General features: G+C 51.6%; 2 protein-coding genes across 5 annotated transcripts in view; one reads left to right on the top strand and one right to left on the bottom strand.

Annotated features, from left to right (window-relative positions):
- The first annotated feature begins 4653 nt into the window (after positions 1–4653).
- LOC119364365 (two-component response regulator ORR1-like) lies at positions 4654–7226 on the top strand. The gene is made up of 6 exons (XM_037629833.1): positions 4654–5031; positions 5307–5365; positions 5822–5899; positions 6009–6079; positions 6464–6659; positions 6750–7226. Exons 1-6 carry the CDS (start codon positions 4914–4916, stop codon positions 6888–6890), a joined length of 663 nt encoding a protein of 220 aa, XP_037485730.1. The 5' UTR covers positions 4654–4913; the 3' UTR covers positions 6891–7226.
- A 107-nt stretch (positions 7227–7333) lies between these two features.
- The window catches only part of LOC119364364, an 8724-nt gene continuing 4181 nt past the window's right edge, over positions 7334–11876 (bottom strand). For 3 of the 4 annotated variants that reach the window (XM_037629829.1, XM_037629830.1, XM_037629832.1), the window contains 3 exons: positions 11554–11764; positions 11081–11251; positions 7334–7740 (listed from right to left, as the gene is read on the bottom strand). In XM_037629829.1, the coding sequence (XP_037485726.1) occupies positions 7648–7740; positions 11081–11251; positions 11554–11764 (475 nt within the window). In that variant the 3' untranslated portion in view covers positions 7334–7647. Of the gene's footprint in view, positions 7741–11080; positions 11252–11439; positions 11468–11553; positions 11765–11876 lie in introns of those variants that run through there. The other variant, XM_037629831.1, reaches the window with a different exon arrangement.

Raw genomic sequence — 11876 nt, 5'->3', positions numbered from 1 at the left:
GCCCGCGGGCGACGGCGGCGGCAACGGCGAGATGGGCCCCGCGGGCCCGATCCGGGCCTGGCGCGGTGGGAGGAGAGAGAGGGCGCGGGCGAGGGTGAGGTGGCGCACGCCGGTTGGCTGCGGAGGCGGGGCTGCTGAGGTGGCGGCCTCTGATTGGCCCGGGCGATGTGGCGGCGGCGGTGGACGCGTCCGACGCGGAGGCGGACATGTCCGGCGGCGAGAGGGAGGTTTGATCTAGGGTTTGGACTGCGGGATTTCGGGGAGGATCACATATTTATAGGTAGAGGGAGCTAGGAGTGTCCAAATGGGGAGCGGTTTTCGCCCACACGATCGTGATCGAATGACTGAGAGCATGGAGGGGGTTTGGATGGGCTCATGGGTTGTGGTGAAAAGGGGCTGGGCTGCAAAGAGAGAGGGGTTTCGGGCTACGCGGTTAACCGTTGGGGAGTCAAACGGACTCCGAATGCGACGAAAATTGACAGACGGTCTACCTACTCTAAAACAACACCGCACGCCAAGTTTCATCCCGTTCCGAGAACATTTTTCGGCCACTTATAAAAATAATATTCGGACGTGCCGCGAGCGCGTGCGAGTGTGTCTGGGCTCGGAACGGACAACAGAGAGAACTGGGAGGACCCGAACGGATGCAAGTTTTGAAAAACATGCAGATGAAATGCAGATGATGACATGGCAAAATGCAACACGCAAGCAATGACATGGCAACAACGACGAATAGCTGGAAGACACCTAGGGCATCAGATCCGGGGCGTTACAGAAAGAGCCACGGAGCCAGATGGGCGTGTCAGCAGGTCACCTGTTGGGCCCACATGACCCTCGTTTGCGTCCCAAGGCATGGCCGCGTGAGGGGGGATGTGGGGCCCACAGGCAACGCCTCCCGTGCCTCCTTCGCCCATATACAGTGGTGGCCATCCGAAGGGTCGTCCGGGGAACCCGAAGGAGTGGACGTGGCATCAATGGGCGTGTGGTTGCTCATGGGCGGTGTCTGGAAAGCGCACAATTTCAAAACCCGGTCATGGCGCGAGGAGAAAGAAGCTAAAACTTTCCTCTCTCGCTAGCGGTTGGGTTTGGAGCGAGCTCCATAATGGACCTGTGTAGCCTCCAAACATGGAGGTTGCAAGCTAGGTTTTACAGTGAGCTCTATAAATTATGACGACTCGGGCCGGATTGTTACCTTACTAGAGTGGCTTTTCAGTCCAAAATGGTCATATAAGATTGGTTTGATACGGACTTTGCTAGGATTACTCTAAATATTGTCTTCTTATGTTTCCTCTCCTATGCAACATACAAACCCCTGAATGAAGAATAACATATGTGGACTCGAAGTTTGGGCTCATCGGTGCTGATTTCTTTAAGGAGGTTCAAATCAGTTGCCAAACAGATGCTCCCAAAACCCACACGTTCACCCATCAGGCTTGAGAGAGATCGGAGGGCGGATATTATGGTTGAATGCTCGGTGGCCCACGGCCGATCTTCGCGGGACAGAGACGGCGATCGGCGAAAAAGCGCGACACATTCCCAGCTTCCCACGCGCGACAGTTAAAGAATGTCTGCGTCAAAAATGAATGAATGAATGAATGAATGAGCAGCCTTGCTTATGCTATGATGCCACCTCGCCAGTGGATCTTCTCCCTCCCTCGCTCCCTCTGCGCTCTCATTTAAGACAACCATGCATTCGAAGCAGATTTGGTCTGCCCAGTCCAGTGCGAGTGCTACAGTCCTACAGACAGAGTCCAGCAGCGTAGATCTGCCCAACCAGGCCTCTACGGTTATTCCGACCTCTGGGAAGGCGACATGCGCATGTCGCCAACACGCCGGGCTTCCGCCACAGCGCACGCCCCGAAGCCACGGCCGGCCATTTGATGCGGGTCGCTGGATCAATTCATTCCCGCCGCCTGCGTCTGGATACGATGCTGGGGAGAGCGGGCGCGTACGTATACAGCGCCCATGCCATACATGACACGAGGATCGGGTCTGGGATTGCGTGCTGGATCAGATTGTCACTTATACGCTGTCTGCCGACGTTTTATTGCGTGCTGGAAGCGATCTGCGAGGCGCGTACGTGCACGGTGGTGCTGGTTTATTACGGACGCCAGTCAATCTTAGACCAGCCAGTGCCAGGCGGGGAGAGAGAGATCTCATGCGTGCGTGTTGGGTGTTGTGCTGCTTCCGTCGCAGTCGGGGAGGTCGCGTCCGCGGGATTCGACGCAGCTAGGAGCCTGTCTGCCTAGTCATGTCGGAAATCTTCCTCTGACCTGGACTAGTGGCAGTAGTACACCCTGTCAAAGTCGGCCTAGTCATTCGAGGTCCAGGGGGAGGATGCCCCTCCACCACGCCAACGTTCAGACCTACTCCTAACACCCGTATTTATGTGAAAATTGACAGTTCCGACCCTTGTGAAAAGACTATATACCCTTTTTCGAAAATATTAATGAATCTGACTTTTGGAAGAAGATTTTAAACGAGAAACAATCCATCTCAAAAACTTAAGCCAAATCCGAGCCTTCATGTCAACACCACCCAACACGGCTTCAAGTGGATGAAGACTTCTTTTTTCTGCGAATAAAGTGGATGAAGACTCAGATGATGCACTTGACATAGCCAAGTGCACCACATTTGTTTCTACATCTTTAAACCGAAGGAGAAACAAACACGGAAATTCTGAAATTGAATACCAAAGTAGATACACATTCGAACACTATTTCAGAGCGCAATGTCGACCTGGATACAAAAAGAGAAAGTTTTCTGGAACTCAAAAACCCTTGAACCATAGAGACGAACACAATCAAACCGCTCCAACGTAGATGCAAGGAGGCGTGGAAGATGGGAATGGGAGCCTGGGAGGCGTGTGGTGAGAGAGACGAGGATCACAAAATTAGGGGAGAGTTAAGTTTTTGTTGGATGGGATTATGTTAGACCAAAAGTGTATATGCCTTCGGTTGGAGTGGTATACAAATACAAGATAAGAAATTTTCTAACGCGTCGGTACGAAAATTTTGTTTCCATATGTTTATTGCTTGAAACCGTAGTTCCGTTTCTATTGGAGATAGCTACCAAACTACTTGTCATTGTTTTCTATATAAGGGCTAGACGAAGCCCCATCAAAAGCTTAAGATCATGCCGGAGCCTCGTATTTGTAACGTAACTCAATAAATAGGAAAACGCCATTTTAATCTCCCTCGTTGGTTAGTAAAGATAGGTAGGCAGAATATAGGGTTATTATGCATTGGGGGGCTTGAACCTGGGTAAAACCACCTTCAACATTGTCGAGGTCTATTCGGGCACCACCATTTCCTCTACTTACTTCCACGACCCTCTCCATCAGTGCATTAATCATCGACATGCATGTCATTCGTTGATATCTGATGCAGGAGTCCGAGGATCTTCCACAACCCCCTCTTCAGGTCCATCCCCACGCAACCAACCTCGGGGCACTCCCAGCGGGGGAGACGCCTAGAGTAGTAGCACCGGCTCACGCGCTGAGGCCCACAAGGCCACAACCCTAATTACCCATTCGAAGCAAATGGTTTTGATGTCAGAAACCCGAAGTAATGAAAACATATATGTGTTGTTGTAGTCATTTGCAGGTGAGGAAATACCTATTGTGTTATATTCATTCACTAATAGTGAAAGTTTAAGAATCAATCGAGGAAGTTTTTTCATGTAAACAACTTGTCATCTCTACTTGTCTGTATTAAATCCCGCTAGATGCTGGAAGTTTTCTTGAAATTCAGTGCAAAGTTGAAGAGTCAATTAAGAGATGCCTAGCCTGCAGCTAACTGTTTGTTGTTATTGTTGTTGTTGCTGGTGCGAATGAAGTGTGTTTAGCCTGAGACATAAACATGATCCATACTTGTTCCACTTGCTATATATTTAGCTGGACACAGACAGGGCGAGCAAAGCAAAGATGCAGTGTCTTATCTGGTTATGCATATATTACCACTGGCACATGCGCACCATATCATCATATCCGGAGCCAGCACTCAAGCAGCAGAAACATATATACATAATCCGCAAGATACGCATCCACGAGAGCATGATTTAGTTGGCACAGACATGCGAATAAACATCTCCAGCCAGCGCCATAATACAAGCCAGGAAACGGTTGGAACGTATCCCGCGCCGAATCCACGTGCTGACTTTCTTTAGCCCCTCCCTCCACGCCGTGGCGCGATCATGCCCGCGACGGAGACCGGTAGGAGCACTCCCAGAAAGGATCGGACGCGATCGGACCCCGTGCAGGTCAAATGGTTTTCAATTAGTACGAACGAACATAATAATCACCAAAGCTAAGATAATGAGAATTGTTTTACTGGCCGATGATCTGATATGATGCAACGCGTGGCGCCACGACGCGCGGATCGCCGTCGTACCACCGGTGGCGATTCTCTGCTCCTGCGTCGGACGGACCGGGGAAAAGGGAAGGAAAATGGAGAAAAGGGGAGGGGAGGAGGTGGAGAGATTCCCCGACAGCAAAATCTAGGGGAGGGGGAGGGGAAAGCATTTTCCGTGCCCCACGAGCTGGCCACCGCCGGCGGGTCCCGCGCGCGCGAGGCTCGGGCCCACTACCCCTCTTCTCTCTCTCTCTCTCTCTCTCTCTCTCCCTCCCTCTCTCTCTTCCACGCTCGCGGTCACCCCCTGAAGAAGAGGAGAGGAGAGGAGCCTTCATCACTCGCCTGCAGGTGCACCGGGTCATCAAATGCTCGTACTCTCTCTCCCACCTCCCGCCCGGCTGCTTAAAAGCCCATTATCGGCGCCGCCTGTGACCTCACCTCACTCCGCCTCGCAGTCATAATTCTCCCTAGCATCTTTCTTACCACTAGTATTAGTAGGAGGACCTCCTCCTGTTGCTGCTGGAGTGGTTGCTTGTGTGGTAGAGAGGAGAGGAGAGGGAGATGGAAGGAGGAGGCGCGGACGGGGTGACGAGGGTGCTGCTGGTGGACGACTCCCCGGTGGACAGGAAGGTGGTGGAACTGGTGCTCGGCAGCAACACCTTCGCCGGCTCCTTCCACGGTCAGCTCCCTTCCCTTCCCTTCCATGGCTCGAATTCTCTAATGGCGAGGCTGTTCAATTTTCCTCTGCCGCCCATGCTTTTGCTCTGTTAATTTGCTCGTCCCATGCGCGTGCTTCTCTTGAACAGCATGTGTGCAAACTGCACATAGACAGCATAATCGATCGTCATTGTCCCATGTTTTTAATCCTCCTTTCCTTCACCATTGCTGCGCCGTTTCTGAGCTTTTTTTACCAACACGTTTGCTCTGTACTAAAATCTCAACAACTTCATACAGTCGTCGCCGTGGACAGCGCCAAGAAGGCCATGGAGTTCCTGGGGCTCAAGGACGGCAAGGTAACTACTAACAATTCCATCCGCCCTGTCCATGGCAGATCGCCTCGCATTCAGTACTGCAGAGCAATCAACAACTGCAAAGCACGACTTGCTTCTCATTTTCTTTCATTTTTCCCACTTTGGCTATCCATTGGCGCCACGGCGGCGCGCCACTTGTCGGTGGCACGCCGGCCGCCGTACCGTACGGGGGGAGGGGCGGGCTCGCGCATGCGCGCGTGAGGGTTTTGTGTTCTTGGGAGGGGAGGACGAGAGCCAGAAAAGGTCGCCACTTTTTTATGGGGGGAAAGGGATAAAAACTCGCCGTCTTACAGCGGCCTGCCGAGGCTGTCTGGTAGCCACAGGACATGAGAGCACTAGTTAAAGGCACGGTTGGAGAAAGGTGTTGCTTGGATTAGTAGGGTAATAATAATCTGCTAGTACTGATTGTTTTCTTTCACCTGTGCTGTTTGTCTGCAGGAGCAGGCCGTCGACATGGTGCTCACTGACTACTGCATGCCTGAGATGACCGGCTACGACCTCCTCAAAGCCATCAAGGTGCAAATCTCACTGCATACGTGCCCATTTTTCCATTCACATTTGTGATGTGAAAGAAAATGTCCAATGCTCCCAGAATCTCATTACTAATTTCCATGGACATTTTCAGGCGATGAGTCCTCTCAAGCCCATCCCGGTGATCGTCATGTCGTCGGAGAACGAGCCCCAGAGGATCAGCAGGTGAGCCTCGATTTTGCTTCCCCTTTTCTTCGCTCGAGCATCCATTTTTGTTCAAAGTCGATGAAGCTATGGGGGCGGGGGCAAAAAAGGTTGCCTTTGCCGGGACAGTAGGCAGACAGTACATCATGGGTCTAAAGCTCAGTTAATAAGACGGATTCGTAGCCACAGTGCTTGCTGCTTCAGTAAATACCCTGCAGTCAGTTCATTATGCTGCCTGTCCTAGTTCTTCTCATTATGTATCAGTATCAGTGAATTTGAACATCCGATGGAGATCTCTGCTTTTCTCAGTGCATTCATTGTGTCTTTGTAATCTTTTGATTGTACTATACAGAATCCTGCAGCTGATACCTGATAGTAACCGTCTTAACTTTTTGCTGGGGACAGATGCCTCAAGGCTGGTGCTGAAGATTACATCGTCAAGCCTCTTCAGAGCAAGGATGTGCCGCGTCTGAGGAGCTGCTCGAACGTGAAACCCAAGGACCCTCCATGCAGCACTGTGAGCAAGAGCTCGGACCATATAGCTGCTGTCGATGGCAAGTCGTCGCTGCGACGGCGAGCACACCTCACCGATATTGCCATGGCACGTCACCACCCCTACCTCCATCTTATTACCGTCTGATGTTCCAGGACTCATCATCATCTTCGCTTGCTGTTGTGTTTTTTTTTTCAGGTTCTCCACTCGTCGAGCGCCGGGCTCTCGCACTACTTCCCGTTCCTCTTCAAGTTCATCCTGCTGGTCTACGCCATCCTGTGCGTCGGCGAGCTCCTGCACAGATGGTCCAACGGCTGCTTCCTCTCCTACCTGAGGTGATGGTGCCGCGGTCCAGTGACATGCTGCAGCTCTGCAAGGAGTAGCTCGTGTGTCGTAGCTTATGAGTGAGCAGTGAACCTCCATGTTTCAACAACCATGGATGGAGCTTTAGGTAGTAGATTCGTTTGCTTTGAGATTCTCTGACCGGGCGTCAGTTCTTGGCCTTGTTGGGCTGACGAGTTGAGGAAGAACCCCTTGTATCCATCCTTGTACAAAACGCACAATGAGGCAGGCGGTATCTGATGTCCCTTTTGGCTTGGATCTTGGCTGATCTACTGACGTGACATTCAGGGAACTTTTTTTCGCCTTTCACTTGGTTGAGGGCGACTGCTCACCTGTTTCAATAGTTCAGATCTCATGAGAAAAGAACAGCACAAGTTGACTTAAAAGTAGCACCAGATCTTCTGATGAGAAAAGAAAAAGATGATGCAGACACCATAGTATGGTCTCAAAGGTCAGGTCTATACCGTCCATGTATTGTACTCACGAATCGTGTAATTGCATTCATGCAGTAGTTCAGACAGCGAAATTGCGTGATAGAATGTTTGCTTTAAGATGGGACCTTTCTATTGGATGATTCCAGATAAAATGTTTGCTATTTACATGCCTAGTAATAATTAATGTACAAAGGTGGGTGAGGGATCCGAGCCATTGAAATCACAATATTGCCTCCTGCGGCATGTGATTGCTCGTCTTCCTACTGCTACGTCTGTTGTAATTATCGTTCTATGCATAGCTGCAAGTTCCTTCCGCTGTTCTACATTTCACCGTCTGGTTGAGGTGCAAATTCTTTCAATATGTCTTCCTTGTATGGACCTGATTCATGCAGGACATTGATGACATGCTTAACCTGATATCAACGCAAACAAGAAAACATTAGTTGGAATTGTCAGCAACGGTACTTGGTGGATAAGAACCTATTGGAAAATAGAAGGATTCTAATAAAATGAAGGACAGCGTAAAAAACAGCTTTCTCTATTATTTGTCCCTAAATTCAAAAGAGTGGACCAATGCTAGATGGAGATAAAAGTATACAAGTATTATTTGTCAGAAAACATAGAATTACTCATGACATCATCAAATGGAGGTAGTCTATAATGGTTAATATATTTCTAAGATGGAAAAGTTGAAATTTACTAGTTCGTTTTTGCTTTTGCACGCGAGTATTAATTTAGAAAAGAAATGTGGAAGGGTCGATACACTGCACCAATATTCTTTTCTGTGGGAAATGCATATTTAGACAAGTGTTATCATTAAATTATAGTTACTATATTAACACATACACCTTTTTTAAGTGTGCAAGAAAGCATACACTCCTTTCCAAGAGCAGTAGCCGCTATTGTTTGGCATTTATTAGCTCCAAAAGCTGAAGCTCAATGTGAGAGAAGGAGCAGAATGCATAACTGTCCACCGAAGAATTACATGGGAGTTTAATGGTGATGCATGCTTTACACAGTGTAAACTTAAGAGCAATCAATCCGCACAGTAGTGGCTTATCAGCCATCATAACATAAAGCCATACCACTGGAATAGTTCTATCGAAAACAGGGTACCATGTTTACATTTCACAATTAAGGACGCAATAATAGTCTTCTGCTATGAGTTCGGCTTTCGGATGACATAACACTAAGTAATTGCAGATACTATGCATGCAGATGGCTGAGTAGCAATTGTGGATGTGGTAGGAGCTTGGGCCCTACCTGGCCTGAACCGTAGGTTGTAGGGGTGGGAGGCTGGTTGGCGAGGAGATGAGCGCCGGCGGCGGTTGAGAGGAAGATGGCGTAGGGGAGGAGGCTAGGATTAGGTCTCCCGGCTCCCTAAGGAAGCCGAGCAAATATGATTGCTTCTTGCTTAATTCCAAAACGCATCCTTAGACGAGTTTATATAATCCTCATAATAAGATAATTGGGCTAAGCCCCTAATAACGATAAGATAGACTGGGCCACAACTAACTGGGCTAAGCCCCTAATATGCCGGTCATAACATTTCTCCCCGCCTGCACAAACAACTCGTCCTCGAGCTGGAAGGCGGGGAAGCGCTTGCGGAACTCCCCGAGGTGATCAACCGTCGCCAAACACCTCCGCGGCAGCTGGGGCGGGTAGGTCGCCGAGCCCGGCAGCGGCGGGGTCCTCCTCAATGTAGTCCGCAGCCTCCAGGTAGAAGAGTCACGAGCAGACGTGGCCGGGCACGTAGGGCTCGTCGCAGTTGAAGCACAACCCTTGGCGGCGACGCTCGAGTTGCTCGGCCGGGGTGAGCCGGCGGAACGGGCGCGCCGCGGTTGCGGCGAGGGGTGCCGCGGAAGCCTGAGGCCGACCCTGCGCGGGAACGTTCGGCCAGGGTGGCGGCCCAGCGGCCCAGGACGGTGACGCCTGCTGGATGGCCACTGCGCGGCGCTCGAACGCGTGAGCGTAGTACATGGCCGTCTGGAGGTCCTGGGGTCCACGCAGCTCCACGTCCACGCGGATATGATCCGGCAGACCGCCGACGAAGAGCTCAGCCCGCTGGCGAGCCGTCAAGCCGGGCGCGTGGCACTCCAGGGCCTGAAAGCGGTCGGTGAAGTCCTGCACCGTAGAGGTGAAGGGAAGACGGCCCAACTCCGCTAGCCGGCTCCGGCATATTGGCAGCCTGAAGCGAAGGAGGCAGAGCTCGCGAAAACGCTCCCATGGAAGCATGCCGCCCTCGTCCTGCTCGAAAGCGTAATACCAAGTCTATGCGGCGCCTCGGAGGTAATATGAAGCGAGCCAGGTGCGGTCCGACACGAGCGTGCGTTGCCCCCGGAAGAACTGGTCACACTGATTAAGCCAGTTGAGGGGGTCATCGGTGCCGTCGTAGGTGGCGAAGGCAAGCTTGGCGAAGCGCGGCGCCGTTTGGGTATGACCGCCGTGGGGGTACGGCGCCGTCTGGGTATGACCGCCATGGGGGTACGGCTTGGCGGTGCGGAGCAGTGGCGCCGGGTCGGTGATCACAGGGGGGCCCCCCGTGGAACTGCGTCGCGTCGAGGCCAACGTAGGGACCCGCGGAACTGGAGGACCCGCCGTACTGCGCCTGCTGGGGCGGCACGTGCGGTGGTCCCGAGGCCATCGTGTAGACCGACTGAGACGACGACTCGGTCAACCAAGCAGGTAGCGGGGACGGCGAGGGCGGGAACGGACCTGGTGGATCGGGACTCCCGCCCAGCGAGACAGCGCTGAGCGCGGCGGAGGCCGCCAGGAGCGGCGGCTACCACTGCAGCCAGGGCTGGGCGATGGTGGCGATGAATGGCAGCTGCAGCGGCCCGGCGAGCGCGGCGGAGGCCGCTTGGTGCGGCGGCTGCCATGGCAGCCACGGCGGCGCGGGAGCGGCGATGGGCGGCGCAGCTGGGTGCGGCCCGTAGGACCCGGCCAAGAACAGGCGGATCTCCTGGACCGCCTGGGTTAGGTCCCGCAGCACCCCGGACACCTCCTCCGGGGTGAGGACGGCGGGGGTGGGCGCGATGGAGGATCCCGGCGCGGGCAGGAGCGGGGCGACGGTCGTGGTGGTCGCCGGAGGCGACGAGGTGACCGGCAGCGGGAGAGACGGGCTGGGCGGCGGTGAAGACATGATCGAACCGAAGCTAGCTGATACCAAACTGGTAGGAGCTTGGGCCCTACCTGGCCTGAACCGTAGGTTGTAGGGGTGGGAGGCTGGTTGGCGAGGAGATGGGCGGCGGCGGCAGCGCGTCGGCGCCGTAGTTGCGCGGGAGAAGGCGGCGGCTGAGAGGAAGATGGCGCGGGGGAGGAGGCTAGGGTTAGGTCTCCCGGCTCCCTAAGGAAGCCGGGCAAATATGATTGCTTTCTTGCTTAATTCCAAAACAGATCCTTACACGAGTTTATATAATCCTCCTAATAAGATAATTGGGCTAAGCCCCTAATAACGATAAGATAGACTGGGCCACAACTAGCTGGGCTAAGCCCCTAATATGCCGGTCATAACAGGATGCAATATATTCAAGAAAGCGGTTTACAAATCCATAGGAGGCATATATTGAAGCAAATACAAAAAGATGGCTAAGTGACAACAACAAAGCCTTTAGTCCGAAACAAGTTGGGGTAGGCTAGAGCTGAAACCCATAAGATCTCAAAAGCGTTTAGTCAAAAAAAGATGGCTAAGTGACATTTAAGCAATATACTTTGAATAATCTCTGGCAACTATTGAGTATTCAAGTGGAATACCTGAGCTGTCTCATGTACAAGAAAATTTCCAATAGCTGTCGCAAAACCAGGTTCTAAGAAGTAGTGGCAGCTGTAAGTTGTCACAGGGAGGTAACCACGCTGGATCTTGTGCTCTCCCTGGGCACCAGCTTCCACCTTACTCAGGTTTAGTTCTATGGCCGCTTCGATTGCCTGAACGTTAAATATTCTATAAGAACCATATGTGTCTCCACATTGTTCAGAGTACCAGTCAGATATAATATGTCCACTACAAATATAAGAGACTTTTGAATTCAATCTTCTACAGGAAATCGAACAGATGAGAAGCACAAGTGCAATTGATGATCAACTGGCCATCCCTTCATTAAAAACAGCTCTACCTTTTTGCAGAATGCGAATAAGCATGTCCTGATGAAAGTTGGGAACAGTATTGCCATGACAGATTAGTTCTCAGTTAATACAGTATACATATTGTACAAAGATGTGTGAATTACCTGGTAATAGCAAGCTTCAAAATGCAAATTGGGGAAATGAGCATCTGGTAGGCATCCCCATAAGCGGCCATATAATGTACCGCCTCCAATAAGATTAAGAGCTCCAGCGACAACTTTATCATCATGTTCAGCAACAATTAGCATTACCTTGTCGCCCATCTTTTCTCCTAAAAGGTGAAAGAACTCCTGCGTCAAGTATGCTCTGCCCCAGCTGCAAACAAACTTATCATATAAGTGAAAAAATTACATCACACAACTTCAAATAGTACCCACCAACAAATATTCTGTGGGTCATACGAGCAAAAACGAGTGTGTGTGTGTGG

The sequence above is a fragment of the Triticum dicoccoides genome, chromosome 2B (assembly GCF_002162155.2).
Source record: "Triticum dicoccoides isolate Atlit2015 ecotype Zavitan chromosome 2B, WEW_v2.0, whole genome shotgun sequence".
Classification (NCBI taxonomy): Eukaryota; Viridiplantae; Streptophyta; class Magnoliopsida; order Poales; family Poaceae; genus Triticum; species Triticum dicoccoides.
The sequence above is the reverse complement of the archived record's forward strand: the minus strand, read 5'-3'. Positions and strand labels throughout refer to the sequence as shown.

Coding starts and splice junctions, on each gene's coding strand:
- LOC119364365 (XM_037629833.1), top strand. CDS start 4,914: ATGGAAGGAGGAGGCGCGGACGGGGTGACGAGGGTGCTGCTGGTGGAC. Junction 5,032..5,306: donor CTTCGCCGGCTCCTTCCACG/GTCAGCTCCCTT, acceptor AACTTCATACAG/TCGTCGCCGTGGACAGCGCC. Junction 6,080..6,463: donor GAGCCCCAGAGGATCAGCAG/GTGAGCCTCGAT, acceptor TGCTGGGGACAG/ATGCCTCAAGGCTGGTGCTG.